The 16,879-nt window shown below is 37.7% G+C and overlaps 1 protein-coding gene across 1 annotated transcript in view; it reads left to right on the top strand.

The window, feature by feature from the left end:
• Window positions 1-16,879, top strand: part of LOC115428028 (CMP-N-acetylneuraminate-beta-galactosamide-alpha-2,3-sialyltransferase 1-like) — a 141,777-nt gene that overhangs the window by 87,775 nt on the left and 37,123 nt on the right. The window contains exons 2-3 of the mRNA XM_030146802.1: window positions 7,042-7,681; window positions 14,134-14,327. Coding sequence (XP_030002662.1) covers window positions 7,391-7,681; window positions 14,134-14,327 — 485 coding nt within the window. The 5' untranslated portion in view covers window positions 7,042-7,390. The remainder of the gene's footprint in view (window positions 1-7,041; window positions 7,682-14,133; window positions 14,328-16,879) is intronic.

Here is a 16,879-nt window from a genome sequence, read left to right as displayed (position 1 = left end):
TAAATTCAAAGGTCATTGCATGAAAACAAAAAATACAGACAAAAATTATCTCCCCCAGAAAAATATATTATTAACTCAACATAAAAACAAACTCTACAACCACTTTAATTGGTCGAACTACATTGTTTTTATTGGTTAATCAATGTTTCAGAAGATGATGGTGTTGCCATCTTTACTATGGAGCCTTTGAAATGGATCATATCTGATGACAATGAAAAGATAAGAAATTACTACCTGAATTATTGAAACATATTGATAACATTGATGGGTCAAAAGTTATTTAACGTTTTATATCTGTAGCTGTTTAGGTGTTTGAGGATTCATTTGAGGATGACAAACTTTTGCTGAGATTATTTTATGATATCAAATTCTATGATGTTCATAAGGCCATAACAGCAAATTTTTTTTTTGGAATAATCCTATATTATAAAAGGGAAGTGGACTCTGTGTGTCTTGGGAATCACATGAAATCTGGACATAGCTGACTGCTGTAGTTTGGCATACTTCTGTATTTTTGGTCAAGGAACAGACTAGCAAAAACAGCAAGTTAATAGGACCAATATTTTGGAAGATATTAGTAATTTTGGAATACAATAGCCTTCCAATGGCCAATCACATTGCTATACCCAGAATCATAGAATCATCATTGAAGTGGGTTACCTAGCAACAGATAAACAATAGGGCTATGTTGCCATGGTGTTAAATTTCATGTGCAGGAACTGACGTGCTAGATGAGAGGTTATTCAACTGAAAATCCCAGTGGAATTTACCAAGAAAATAAAGAAACTAAAGGAATGAATTGTATCAGAGCATGGTTCCCCACAGATCAATGCACTAGTAGTTCTCATCCATGTGGATAGAAAACACACCAACTATGTATTTGAGAGCTGGAAAAACGTGTCTTTCTTGCAAGAAACATAAATGTTAATTTTATGTGATATATCATATTTGCTCAGCCTTGTGTTGTACACAACTACCTAAGGTTCACTTTGCCTCTGAGCAAACAGTAGAGTTTTCACTGAATAAATTAACATAAAATAGACTCAACATAGGGAATATAGCTCTCAACTGCATATTGTCTGACCTCTCTAATATTTCAAAATTATAGAAATTACCCATTATTTCCTTTGGATAATTTCACTGTTATTGCAAGAGCAAAAGAAACCAATTGAGACAGGATTTAGTGTAGCATCAGTTCCCTTCCAAAGACTCAAAGGACTGTTTTAAGCCACTTACTGCAGTCCTAAGGGTATTTTAACAGTCCTCAAAAACTTATTTAATCATATGGATAAAAACATCTTACATCTCACACACAATGAATCCATTTCCCAAGACGCAAGTGTATTTCCTATCTTCGTTTTGCTTTAGAAACAGATGCAGTACCTCAGGAAACAGGTTAAAGTATTCTTAATAATGCAATACACAGATTGTTTTCCCATCCATATTGTTGAAAGAGTTTGTGAGGAAGTACTTTGATACTCAAGACAGATTTTTTTAAAAGCTTTTTTTTCTCTAGAATGAAAAACAACACTTCAGTTCTAGAGAAGCAAACTCTGTCAGCCTAGACGAAATGCCTTTCTCCAGGCATTTAATACATAGGACTCTCCAATGCTGCAGATTTTTGATTTCTTAAATTGCGCAAGTACCAGAGGTAAGCCATGGAGAAAAACAATTTCCACAGAACACAAACTGAAAACACTTCACTGTAACTACACCCTGCAAAGTTGATGACTTCTCAGAACTGAAGATTAGGGTGAAAATCACAGCTCGCACACTTATTATTTCCCCCTGCTGCTTGCCTCTGCTTCCTCCACCTCCACCTCCGCCCCCACCCTCCCCATCTCCCCCTGTGAAGTGTTGAACAGACGCTCTGCTGTCTCAGCTCGCCAAACTTTGATCAGCGCGGGGTCGCCAACCTTCAGTCGAGCTAGGTCACGGGAAAGAGATGATGGCCAGCATGTTGTCAAAAGTGGGTAATCGCCACCTGTTTGTGAATAAATTCTGCTTGCTGTGGCTCATGTACCTGGGCCCTTGTTGTCAGGAGGCTTCAAACTGAGAGGAGTCAACAGCCCCTTTCTAGAAGTAGGCATGTTCATTGAAGTGTCCATTATAAGCATCCCCAGGTATCCTTGTCAAGCTCGCTGCCTTAGACAATAGCCAACCTTGGACTTTATGCAAATGCACCGCAAGTTACGGAGCTGCAAAGAGCAGACGGGATCACTTATAAGCCCTCCTTGTGCATCGGTCTGTGTCAGTGCAGCTGATAAACGGCTGTACAGTTTGTTTTTCTGCTCCGCTAGCAAGAGCGAAATCAACAGGCAGGCTGTGTCGCTGCGTAGTCTTTCTCAGCCAGTCTTAAACCCAATCCTCTTTGCGTCTCTCCAGGGTGGAATTTGAATGACCTGATCAATTTCTAATCAGGAAAGACCTGCAGCCTTTCTCTCTTCATAATAGAGTTTCCCACAAATCTTCTACGTGGAAGGCTTAGCTCTGAAATTGTAAGGTGCACAGGTTCAGGTATGGCATGAGTCAAGGGTTGATTTCTCAGATAAGTTTCTCACCCTAGCTGTGTTGAGATGATAGTACTTTATCACCAATGTGGATCTGCTGTACGCTAAATATAGAAGTGTTTATGGAATCCTAAACAGAGCTGCACATCAGAATGGAACCCCAGACCCTGTTTAAAGGCAGAGGTGGCCTTTTCATGTTGAATGAAACCCCAGGAGGTCTGTCTGCTTTGTCAGTTGTGAAAAGCTGCAGTCTGAAAAAAAAGAAAATTCCCCTACCCTATTTTATTCTGGGAATTTTGTCACTGGCAAAGGTTTTGATGAAGCGTATAGGGTGTATAGTAGGTGGAATGTGCTTTATACGAAAGAGAAAAGAAAAAAAAAACTCCAAGCCACTGGAAGCGGAGACATTTAGGCAACAGGAAAGTGAAAGATTTCTGCATCGAAATCTGCTGGTTCACTTCATTTCACTTCACTAGTTCATTTCACTTTCTGATTTGGCCACAGCTCAGGATCCATGATTCATTTTAGTGACTTCCCAGTTTGATTTGTGCGTTTCACTACACTTCACAAAAAAAAAAAAAAATACTCTTTCCAGTCAGTGATTGGCACTTTCTGAACACTTGCTTGGAATTGTGATTGAAATAAATGTGTTTTTGTTCCTGGAAAACAGATATGATTTTCAAAATCAAGTATTTTTTTTACTTTAGACAGTCTGTTGAAGAGATGTGAGCCTGCAGTGTAACATTTGTCATCTGACAATCTAGAGAAAAAGGCCAAAATGTAAAGATTAGTAATAAAGCAGACAGCATTGAGAGGGCATTAATCTGTGTGAAGTAAACTCGGATATTTGCTTCTGAACATATTAAATGTTAGAAATTGTTTTGGACTTCCCAGACACTATGATGTCACAAAAATTAGATCACATAAGCATCATCGGCTCTCCCACTCAATAGCGGTAAGTGGTAGTCAGTAATAGCAATTGCCAACTTACACAAATAAAAACAAAATTGCAAAAATAACCATTATGGTGTAGTGTAATTCGTCTTGACATGGTTTAAGACAGAATTACAAACAAGTAAAATGATACTGCTGTAAATGCAACAAAAATCCAAATCCCCTTATTTCACCTAAAAAATCAATCTGTTGAAGTGTATACTGTATTTACAATATTTTTACTACCCTTTCTGATGAGGAACTGAAGTTATTACAATACTCTCTTTACAGCCACCAGTCCATCTGAACAAAAACACCAACCTTAAGGCAACCTCTGGGGCTGAAAAGTGAACACCCATGCAGAAGTGCTAAAAACTGCAGTTCCTCAAATGACTATTTTGGGTTGGCTCCAGTCCACATAGACCACATGTTAAAATATCACATTTTACAGCAGAAATAAACATGTTCACAGCCTGAGGGAAAAATAAGGGTGTGCTTGCCATCAGTAATTTCTGCATTCATGACACATCTGTGTATTGGTTACATTTTGTGTAACCTCCACTTAAATCATATTAAAGCTTCATTTTATGCATTATTAAAAGTGAATCCATGTTGAATGATCGGTTGGTGAGTGCTGGCTGCTCTGTGGTCTAGTGTATGTGTTAACAAATGGTATAAAAACAACTAAACATACAGCTCCACTTGTGCCTAATAAAACTTTACAATGGCCTTGTTACACAATGCTTGATGCAATTCACTGTTTTACGTGGTTGGAAACCTAGTGTTCAGCATGATTTCATCCATGAACCCTTACAGATGGGTCTGACACCTCACACTCATCCACCCTTGACCTTTGTGTCTAAATATAATCACTTCTGTATCCAAGAAACTGACATGGTGACACAAATCAGAAAGTACTGGATTAAAAACCGCAGTACAGAAAAAAATCCGGGAAATCACTGTTTCTCTGTCCACTAATTATACACAGTTTATGGGTTAGCATTCATCATACAGCTGAGATTATTTAATAATTACCTAATTATTGGTGTTTAACATGACTATGTGAGTGAGTTTGGACAGCACTGACTATCACTTGACCATATATGTAGACAGAGAGACAGACAGACAGACAGACAGACAGACAGACAGAGAGATAGATAGATAGATAGATAGATAGATAGATAGATAGATAGATAGATAGATAGATAGATAGATAGATAGATAGATAGATAGATAGATAGATAGATAGATAGATAGATAGACAGACAGACAGACAGACAGACAGATAGATAGATACATAGATACATAGATACATAGATACAGAGATAGATACTTTACTGATCATGAGGGAAATTCAAGACTGTTGACTCCAAAACACCAAGATGATGAACAGCACTCCACAAATCAATGGATGAGTTCATTTTTTTTAATATACATTCTATCCTAGCAACTCCCATCTTCTGAAAAATCAGCTAAAATTTTGCACACAATGAGAGTTTCTGGTCTAATGAAGCTTTCATCAGTCAGTGGCTGAATCCCAATTCACCCCTTACCCCTACCTCTCTGTGAAGGGGTAGGGTGGTCCCAATTCTCAATGAGTCAGAGGGGAAGGGCTAAGGGGGAGGGCTGTTTGGCCCTTGAAAAGGAGATTTTTCAGGACCACGCTACAAACGGAGGGGTAGGAGAAATCTCCCATAATTCTGTTCAAATCATCAGCAAGATGGAGGTAAATACAGCTCAAAAGTGCTGCAGTATGTCAAAAGAAACTCACAAATGTACATATTTTTTTGTAAACAACTTAATCATTTGATCGACTGTTTAATGCCGTTTCAGTATGTTATAGATCGCATTTCTGCAGTTTGCGGTTGATAGTCGCAAAAAGATGACCAAAGCCCATGCAACAGAGGCGGTTACAGCTGCTGACGGCATGGTGAAGTATTTGGAAAACAAAGTTGTTGCATTTGTTTATAGCAGCATTGATGACTGCTGATGATGTAACAGGTGTCAAAGGTTATCTCATTTCATAGGGGAATATTTCAACCTCTACCCTTTACAACTTCGTTTCAAGGGGTAGGGGTAAGGAGTAGGGCCAAGGGCTTAATTGGGATTGGGCCAGTTTGTACGGTTTATGATGGGATTTTGTGGTTTGGTTTGACACATGTTAAACAGCGCTACTGTTAGTACTTATTTTCAGTCATTGATATTTTCCAAATAATCAAGTAATCATCTGTTCTGTGAATGCCAGGTAATGGTGAAAAAAAGTCTCCCAATCCCCAACATGACATCCTCAAATATATATTTGGTTCCAACACAAGGATAGACAACAGAGACGACAAGAAACCAGAAAACTTTCATGTAAAAAAATGGAATCAGACAATTTTAGCTTTTCTTAACAGTGACTCAAGTAAATACAGTTGTTGATCAGCAAGTTATTGATTAACCAATTGAGGTTAATTTAGGATTCAACTTTAGTTTTATTTTTCAACTACTGCTCTGTGAGGTAAAATTTCTCTGGGAGTCTGGTGGCTTTAACAACAACAATGTAATGGCTTTAGCTTGGTTGGAAAGGGCTGTTTGACACAAGGTAAAGCTGTGAAAATTCTCAAATAAAATACAGCGCACACCAAACCAGTATTGTGTATTTTTAGGCGGGCCGTTAGAAGTGGCTAAAATACATTTGCCGCTGCATCATACTGCTCTTCACAGCAGCAGGATAAATTGCTTCGCCTCTGTGTTAGCACTCCTGTCTGTTTCCCCGCCTTCGATAGACACACTCCCAGCATTTCAGAGCAGAGCACAGCCTTTAAACCCCTGGATATCATCTACCGTAAACCTCTGTGACTAATTACACAGTTACAACACCCAGCATGATCAATGTAAAAAGATTGGCTGGACATCTCTGTCAACAATAAGGTATTTAGACAGCTGCTTTTTCCTCTACTGCACTTAGTGTCTAAATATATTTAACTTCTCTAGTTGTGTTTAGAGCTGATCATCATCACGGAACTGGTTTTATAAACAACTTAGAGACATTAAAACTTTACTAGCATGTAGTTTCAGGACGACTTGCAACTGTTTTTACATGTACTGCTACTGTGTGTGAGTGATTATTATCCAAAGTAAATGTATTTATTCAAGCATGTTGTACAAGTTGTACAGTTTTTTGTCTGTCTTGCACATGATTCAAGATTCAAGAAATGTATTTGACGTTTGTACAAGTGCGAACAATACAAGAACAAGTAGGAGTTGAGACTCAGCAAAAATTGCATAGAAGGAACAACAATAAAGTTTCAACAAGCTGCTATATAAAAGTAGACAGTAGAATGAGTGCACACTATAAAGACTAGAAAAGCCCTTTAAATTACAACATAAAGCCTAAGATTTATGGCATTGTAGTCTCAAAGAATGCAGCTTATTTTTATTTCTTTATATTTATTTACTGGCTTTTTTTAATTATTCAGATTTTTATGCCATACTACAAAAAATATGTGTAACTGCTTTAACTTTAAGTAAAGTGTTAAAGGGGGTGTTATGGGGCTTTGGTTTCATGCAAACATTCTGCATGTGTGTCACCAAACCTTTTCTGTTTGCTTTTTAGGTGAATCATTAAAGATTGGAGGACACACCAGTCAGCAACCCCACAGAGTCAACATCTGATTAAACAGGAACCATTAAGATCCTCACAGTGACTTCCCTTTTGTTGACATCGCAGAGAACAAGTCCAGTAGTTGTATGTGGACCATTCATCAAACTAGTCCTGTGTTTTCTGAAAAATTGCAAAAACAGGGTATGCTCTTTGGACAGCGGCGATATATTTGAGTCACCGGTGGAATTTGGTCACCAGGATTGCTTTTTCTCACACCTTTGGAACTGTAGATTTATCATGATGCTATTTTTGTCCGCCGCCCTCCCAAACTTCCCGGTCAACTGATTCGGACTGTGACAACATGTCTCTACCTAAGCGGAGGAAATTCAGGACCTTTGCTCTCCTGGTTTGCATCATTACCTTCACAACATTCCTGTTCAGTTACACCTTCCGGGACCCTTCGATTTACTTCCTCAAGTACGCTTTTCGTTTATCGGACAGTTTTTCCTCCAAAGGGCTATGCGCCTGTCGCCAATGCATGGTGGAGCTTGACGATGACCCCTGGTTTGGAGAGCGCTTCAATCATTCCATCCACCCTCTGATGACCAAGGACAACAGCATCCTCTCTGATGAAACCTTTAAATGGTGGCAGGTAAGGCTCGAGAGATTTGTTGAGGGGATTTATGATGTTATTCCACTATACTGAAAAGGAAAACATGCACATTCAGCTTCTCAAAGCACGAGCCGCTGAATAAAAAGATAAAGATCAAAAAAAAGAAAGAAAAAAAAAAAAAAAAAGCCAAGCTCAGGGCTGTAATGCTTTCGAGAAGTGATTGTTTTCATCGCATTGATTGTTAGAAATCCAAGGGATCTTCTCCAGGATCAAACTGTGAGGCAAACTCCCACGCACAATTTGTTCACATTTAACAAGCGAAGTGGTGGATATGGAAATTGTTGTTTTCTCGCATCGTCTCACCCAAATCAAAAAGAAATACATTCTCTCACAACCTAAATCTATCAGTGATGCAGCAATGAAGACTGAACTCACAGATCAGCTCTCTAAAATCTGCCTTTATGTTCACACTAAAATTAAAGCCAATATGAGGGAAAGCAGAAGTAAATGTACAGTAAAGGTCGTTGGACATTCACTGTATTTCACCTCCCATACAAGACCATGAACACACCACAATCACTGTTAGGGACTAAGCAGCAAGATGACCGGGAGACAGGACTAAGTTTCACAAGTGGGTTTTTATTTACCCAAAGTTATTCAACAAAAAAGATTACAAAGGATAATTCTAACAAGTACATATATAAAAGAGGTCAACATAACAAAACTGTGCTCAAAAATAATAGTAACTAAGGCTAGGAACACAAAATGACAAAACCTGACCCAACAAAATGAGACAAAGGGGAACATATATAGTGGTTTGGCCAAACCAAGAAACAAACAAAGGGAAAACAAAATGAACACTAACTATAACTAAACACAACTGAAACCCTGACAACACTAAATCCCCCCATGCCACCACAGCCCATGGTTTCTTCCAACAAAGTGGCTGCAGTATATAGGTCCCCTCCACCCTTAGCCACACCTTTTCCACATCCGGATGGGTCAGGACACGCCACACAGTAACTCAAACAGAACCAAAGATTAATATAACAAAACAAATAATTTAATTGTTACCTTACATTGTCAATATATGTACACCTATATCTCCAATGTAAAAAATAAAGAAATACAAAATAAACTAAACTGTGTATGTTAAATGACTGACTGCAAATGAACCATGCGCTGCAAACCAAGCTTATAAAAAATGATATGACGGAAAACTCATATAATGAAGGTGTGTTTGTGAGGATATTAACCTTGTGTGGCTGTGTCCATCACAATCACCTATAAACTTGCACAAAGGTAAAATAAAGTGAGTCTGACATTGTACTTGAAAGTTCCAAATACTTTGACCATTACATTTCCAGTCACTCACATAATCATGATTCTGCATTATGATTTTTTTTATATGAAGTTACTATCTGATTTTGGAAATAAGCGTTGAATAAAAAGGTGCCATTCATATTTGTTCTCAGTATGTACAAGAGTATAACCTTGGATACTATTTTTATGACAGAAACACATAATAAAAAGTCAGTGAAACTGCCTCGCTTTATTACATAAGAGGATCTGAAAAAAACTTTTCAGCAGTTTTCAGCAATTGCATTTTATTATATGTCCAGTTTTTGCTTTACAAGTTACAATCATAAAATAATGGTGCAGTGGATAGCATTCGTGCCTCACAGCGAAAAGGTCCTGGGTTCGAGTCCAACACCAGTAGATGGGGGTGGGACCTTTCTGTGTGGAGTTTGCATGTTCTCCCCGTGTCTGCATGGGTTCTTTCCATGTCCTCCGGCTTCCTCCCACAATCCAAAGACATGCACTGATAGGTTAATTCACAGGTGTCAAACATGCGGCCCGGGGGCCAAATCCGCCGGCCAAAGGGTCCAGTCCAGCCCTTGGGATGAATTTGTGAAATGCAAAAATTACACTAAGATATTAACAATCCTTTTAGTTCAGGTTCCACATTCAGACCAATTCAGTCTCATAATAACCTATAAATACTCAAAACTCCAAATTTTTCTCTGTGTAAATGTAAATGTTTTCATGTATTTACACTAAAACAAGGTATAATTTTGCAAAAGATCTGAATAACCTGAACAAATAAGAACAACCTGAAATGTCTTAAGAGAAGTGCAATTTTAATAATATTCCAGCTGTTACTAAATATTTTGTGTGTTTGTAGATCCGCTGTGATCTGTAAATTATAATGTAGTGATGGGACTTTTGGCTCTTTGAAGGGAGCCGTTCAATCAGGAGCCGTTTACTGAAAAGAGCTGTGCAAAAGACTGGCTCTTTTATGTTTTTTGCATTATTTTGAAACACCAATGTTTTAATGACTAAATAGGCTACATGTGATGATTGACATTACATTTTAAAGGTGTTTAATTGGCGCAGCAGTAAATATTATCTTACGGTAAAAAAGAATAGTTAGTTAAAATGTGTGGGCTAAATACATGACATGAGAGGTGACATTAGGCAAATGCTGGAATTTGACAAAAAACATCACGGTACATTATGTGGACTAGTCTGTAGCGTAAAAATGAAGAAGAAAATAAAACATTTTCTAATGAAATAACATTCTGTTCTCCTCAAAACAAGAACAATAAATGTGTGTAAACATATGGAAGAAATTGCACAAAACACAACAGTGACTGATCACTGCAGTTACTTAAATACCTGAACTGTAGTGCACTTCTCAGAACAAGAACAGTATGTTGGTAAATTGACAGGCAATCGGACACTCCCTCCTTAAAAAAAAAATAAATAAAAATAACAGCTCTTTACAAAGACTCGGTTCCCATCGTTCATTTCAAAGAGCCGTTCAAAAGATTCGATTCATTCGTGAACGTCACATCACTATTATAATGTGCATGTGGAAATGATAAACTAAAGCATAATAGTGTTAAAATTACATTTTTTTCCTTCTGTTTGTTAATGTTATTCACATTGTTTGAAAGGATAGTTTGTAGATGTAAACATTTTCATAATGTAATTTTACTTTTTTCACTGAAAAACAGAAAAAAGTTTGGAGTTGACATTATGTATATATTATTGTTATTATTTTTCTGGTCCGGCCCACTTCAGATTAGATTTAGCTGAATGTGGCCCCTGAACTAAAATGAGTTTTGACACCGATGGTCAATTGGTTAATCTAAATTGTCCATAGGTGTGAATGTGGGAGTGATTGTTTGTCTCTATATGTCGGTCCTTAGATGAACTGGTGACATGTCCAGGGTGTACCCCACCTTCACCCATAAGTAGCTGGAGTAGGCTCCAAGCGACCCCTGTGACCCTAGTGAGGATAAAGTGGGATTAGAAAATGAACAAAAGTTATTTAAGAATCCACAAAAGATCTAATATCAGGCTAGATTCACTCTTGTTTTCGCCGCCTGACAGGGCAGTCAATGGAAGAATGACTTCTGCTTCTTCCATGATGGATTTTCTCACCTGTAAGATTGCAGAGTGTTAGTGTTTAAATGGTTGCCCTCAAGAGAAAACCCTAGATTGTGAATAACACAGAAATCGGATATTTGTTGGTGGTGTTTCAGACCTTTTGAACTACACTTCAAATATCTATATAGATGTAATGTCACACCATATTTAATCTGCAAGGAGCACAAAGAAGCATTGATAAAACTGAAGCCGGATAACAGCTGTTTGCAGCGTTAAAGTGTTTTATGGGTTTCTTTGTTTAATCCACTCTGCTGAATTAGAATTCATGTCAGATAGGTTACTTATTATGTTCCTGCCTGAATTTAATTCTATCAAACCAATATATACTATGTCCCATTATGAGGGTATGTTTTTAAATTGGAAAATCCTATTCACAAAATTTATGTCACACAATTATCCTACCTTGGTCTGGAAGGAATCCAGTGCCTTAGGTATTCCCACATTCGCCTCACACCATGTCCAATTAGAGGTAAGAATAGAAAAATTACTGCAAGGTTGCCTCCTGTCACTACTCATTTCAGGAAATGTTTCTCACAGGGAGCTTGACGAGGCAAATGTCACATTTCAGCAGTAGCAGAGCCAGATGGTTCAGGCTGCGCTGCTGCAAGGCAAGGGCACGACCTCCTCATGTACACGGGCTTTTTGTTTCAATGAGGCGTCAAAGCTCACATGTTATATGACTCAATGTAATTTTATGTCAGAGAGTTTCTCATTAGACAGGAAATACTTGCCAAGTAGTCTGTTTTGTTTTTGTTTTTTTTAATACAACTGTGCTTACATGAAGTTTTTGTTGAATTCTGTTTTGTGCTGGGGGCTGGCTGTTAGATGTTAGATGTTAGATAATTCCATTTATGAGCTAACAAGAGTCCAGTGTATTTGTCTGTGTTTATGATGACGGCTGATTTCAGTTGTTTGCCATGAAAATCCTTGTGCTCTTCAAAGCCTCGTTTCTTCTTGGCTACAGCACTAACAGCGATCAGCACTTACAAAAAAAGAAACATGAGCACAATTAACATATCCAAATGTTGCATATTAAATCTTCAACACATAAGCTTAGAATTACATTTGAGCAAAGTTGAATTGGTGTAGTTTAATATGGATACTTGTCTAAACTCTTGGACAAACATTGTTTCTGTTAGACTTTAGGCTTTGAACATCACAGACTCTCAGTTAAAACAGGAAATAGCAGATGCAGAACATTTTGTTTATCATGAAGTTGAGCAGAAATGACAAGTTATGAACCTTAATGAATGCCATATTCATTCATTTTTGCAAAGTTAATGTTTTTATCTACGTTTGGGCCAGTTGCCCACATGTAAAAGTCATTTTAGGTCATAAAAACTGAGATTTTTATGAAAGTGGAGATTTGAATTTGTGTGTATCTGCATGGACAATGAAAACGGAGAGATTGGAAAATAATGGTGTCTATTATTGGTTTGTGTAATGAATCTACCCCTGAAACATCATATCCAGGTCTATAAATCAGTGCATGACCTGCCTTGGATCGAGGTCAGCATGGATACATTTGGGAGACAGACCGGACCAGTGTTATAGTTAAATCGACATTATGTAAAGAATACACTGAACCAACATTGAAGGAAACTTAAATGTATTTATTTATTCATTTTTTAATTATTTATTTATTTATTTATTTATTTTTTTTTTTCACATAAATTTAATTTCTGACTGATCTTGCTCTTTGTCACCTTCATGATAGATGAAAGCCTCAGCATGCCATGTCCAATTTTATCCACATCCAACAGAAACAATAGTTTGTCTAAGCGTTTTGTATTAGTTTGTATACATTTTTGTGTTGCTGTGTAGTCAGAGGTATTTTATAAAATGTTGTGGACATTTTTTTTTTTACAGAGGGTGGAAGAAAATATCTGTTAAGAAAAATACCTGTGTTAGTGCAGCCAGGGAATAAGTGTTGATTCAGTTTTTCAAAGTTTATTCTTTATATTATGTAGATTTTGCTCCAACACTGGTTCATGTCTGGTCTGGTCTGGTCTGGTCTGGTCTGGTCTGGTCTGGACTGGACTGGACTGGACTGTGTCCCAGTTTGCGTCCATGCTGACCTTAATCTCCTGCAGGTAATGCACTGATTTTATACACCAATATAACCTGTATTTGACTTTTTACAGCTGCAGGTACAAATCAGTTTTTGCTTCCAAAAACAGTATTTACATGTGGAGAAGAGGTTCAAACATAGAGAAAAATATCCACAGTAGTGTTACAAGCCTAAGTGTAAGCACAGTTTTCCCTAATGGTTATTGTTCCATGAAAAAGGTGGATGTTAAAAAGGTTAAAAGGCAATTAAAACTCATTAATGCGTTTTCCTCAGGATTATACCGACATGGTAGAAGGGCACAGAAATAATATTTGGACTACAAGGCTTTGAAACTTGTGAGATTGTTGTTCGGCTCAGCAAAACAGAAAGAAGCTGTTTCTGTAAAATTCATCTCTTTTATGGTTGGCATCCTAATGAGATAGTCCAGCTAATACTGACCTTAATTTAACCAGTAACAAGCGAAAACAATGGTTTGCATAATATCCTAGCAGAAAAACAAGATTTTTTTTCTTTATTATATGAGTAAACCACCTGCACAACTTCTTAATTTAAGAAAATTAACTCTTAACTCCCATCTCAAATGATTGTATTTTTGTTGCTTGTAATACACTAAAACCTGTTTGAGTCTTTCTTTGCTTATCACAAAACAATTTGGTTATATTAATGAATATTTGGCTAGACACAAGCTTTTCACACTGAGCCCATGCACCCAGTTTTCAGCTGCAGCAGTAACATACAGTATACAGTGCACTCTCCTCCATTCATTTGCTGTCTCTGTGAGTTCAAAGCCGCCAGAAGAGGACCAGGCCAAAAGAGCCCCCGCAGACTGAGCTAAGCCGCCCCTGAGGTTATTTCAGAAATGTGCTTGGTGTCTCGAGCTCCACTGCCCTTGTTCAATCACTTCTACTTAAAGTGGCCCCGGAGCCACGGCTCTCTCTGAGGTCTGTCCCTGCTGTGTCACCAGTGGCTGCAGTCGGAGAGGCACCCGGCCAACTTCACTGAAGTGGTGGAGGAGTTGTTCCAAGTCATCCCTGATGAGGTGCTCTACATGGACGCCAGCCCTGAGCGCTGCAGGACCTGCGCAGTGGTGGGGAACTCTGGGAACCTGAAGGGATCCGGCTATGGCAGACGCATCGACTCCTGCGATTTCATCATAAGGTCAGTTAGCACTTCAGGCTCATGTGATAGAAATGGAAACACAGTCAGTATTAACACTGGCAAAGTAGTAATCACTGCCAGTAGGTGCATCCTGCATTTAAGGCTTTGGTCTAAAAGACAATTTTTGCATATTAACCAGGCTATTAATTCTGTTGTTAAAAGGGAAAAGGCATAGAAAGACATAATTTATCATAATTAATAGGTTTTTTTCTGAATCTTCTCAGCTCTAAGGCTTGCAAAAGCTTGTAAAATCACAGAGTTAGTGTAGAATCTAACCAAAGAAGGTATATATCCTCTTGAAACCCAGCAAATCATGTTTGTCCTTTGTAGGGGACAACAGTTTCACAGCTTTACTTAAAAAAAAAAAAAAAACACTGCTCACTGTACACATATTTTTGTTTGTTAAATTCTTGCTCTGTTTTTGGGCTCATAGCTGACTCTTTGTTTGGGTGTCAACAGATCAGATTGACAGCTCACTTGCCTTCTGCTCTTCTCAGCGCCTTGAGTCATACTTTTAAGCCTCTGTTTATATAGTAAAAAGTCAATATCTTCACATAGATATTCTTACTGTTTGCGGTTGAGGAGTTGCACTAACAAGACCATCTAAGGATGCTGTCAGACAATGTTTCATTAAGTTTAATGTTATTCGGCTGTGATTTCTTGTTAGCATGTTTCAACTGTCCAACATCTATCCTGCTAATTAGATAAGGCTATAGCTGAATGTGTCTGCACTGTGAGATGTTTTTATACATAAAGTGAAGAGTTGCTGTTATTTAACTCCAAAACTGTAAAATAAATGAGTTATTTGGAGTTTTTCTTTTCTAAAATATTCCAAACTGACTGTGAATGGGACTGCAGAAATGCCTCAAGTATGTATGTATCCCAGTTATACCACTTACTAGCACTAGAGTGAGTAGTGAGCAGTTTAGTCTGCCCTCAGTCCAGCACGGGACAAAACTGAAAGAACATAGCCATTGTCCCAGATAGCAAATATTTTGGCAGTACTATGGCATACATTTGGCATTTTTGGCTTTCTTTTGGCATTATGAAAACCTGTAGGCTTAACTATGGTATGATTAAGGTTATTCGTAATAAATATGGAGGCACCAGCAATATATGGCTGAGTTATGGCATATGTCTGGTTAACCAAAAGACTGGGCAAAGAGTGGGATCCAGTATAGGGATGGTATGGCATGTTTTGGCTACTTTTTGGCTGGATTATGGGGATTTGGGGCTTTTCTGGGACAATTATGGCTATATTTTGGAAGTCCGCTATTAGTTTTGGGTGAATTTTGGCTTCCTTCTGGTTTGACTTTGGCTTGCCTATTTTGGGCCATTTAGGGCCCATACATCCGCCCAGAACTTTGCCAAATGGCATGCCAGTTTTGGGCCAGATTTAAGCCATAATGATTTTGCTATCTGGGGTGCTTCTATTTATCAAAAATAACCTCCTAAGACTCAGCTATGGGTTTTCTGTCCATATTTGTGGACAAGAGTTTCACAACTTTATATAAAAAAAGAAAAGAAAACTGTCCACCTCAAAGGACATTCCATAAAAATGTTAAAAACTGCATCTGAAAAAACTGTTGCATCATAAAAAACAAAAAGTTTGTACTTTGCTGACATTTCCTGGGTCTTAGGAGGGTAATACATCCCTCTTTGGTGGTGATTGGATCAAGATAAGGTGACTCTGTTGTACTGTGATTAGAAGTTTCCCTATGCAATTGTGATTTGGTTGTTAGCTAATGCCACTGCTAATATGCTAATCATGATTATCTCACTTTATCATGCTACATCTTGATGAAGCAACATAAAATACTAGATTCAGTAGGAGAGGATTTCAATTCACTGTCAGATAGAGGTGGCAAACATGATGCAGCCTACATACCTGCAAACACCATAACCTTCTGCTAAAATGCAGCCCTATGTTGATAGTGGGAGTTTTTTTTTTTTACTTTTGAAAAGACAAATATACCAACCTTGAACAACTCTGCCTACATGTGACAAATTTAACACGGAACTGTAACTTGATTTTTTTTTCCAATATGTGAATGAATGCTGATGTAACTTTAAAATTATCACCTTCCTTAAATTTTAACCATGATAAAAGCTAATGATATTATTAATAATGTTTCTGTGCTGACCAGCCAGGACATTTTCCACAAAAATTCTTATATAGAAAAACTGGCTCTCATCACAACATATCCTCCATAAAATATGTCATGGAAACACAACTAATGGATGTCTTTTCTACACCAGTGCACAACTGCTTAATGTTAGTTCTATTTCCATTTACAGCAACAACAATGTGTATAACACAAGCTCAGAAATGGCATTGATAGTACATCACACAGGTCCGTTTAGATCAGGGGTGTCAAACTCATTTTAGTTCAGGGGCCACATTCAGCTAAATTTGAACTCCAGTGGGCCGGACCAGTAAAAAAATAACATAATAATATGTAAATAATGACATCTCCAAATATTTGTCTTTGTTTTAGGGTAAAGGAAAGTAAAACATTAAATTATGAAAATACTTACTTTTATAAACTATC

The sequence above is a fragment of the Sphaeramia orbicularis genome, chromosome 11, assembly GCF_902148855.1.
Source record: "Sphaeramia orbicularis chromosome 11, fSphaOr1.1, whole genome shotgun sequence".
In the NCBI taxonomy this organism is placed as follows: Eukaryota; Metazoa; Chordata; class Actinopteri; order Kurtiformes; family Apogonidae; genus Sphaeramia; species Sphaeramia orbicularis.
This window is presented reverse-complemented; position numbering and strand designations above follow the sequence as displayed.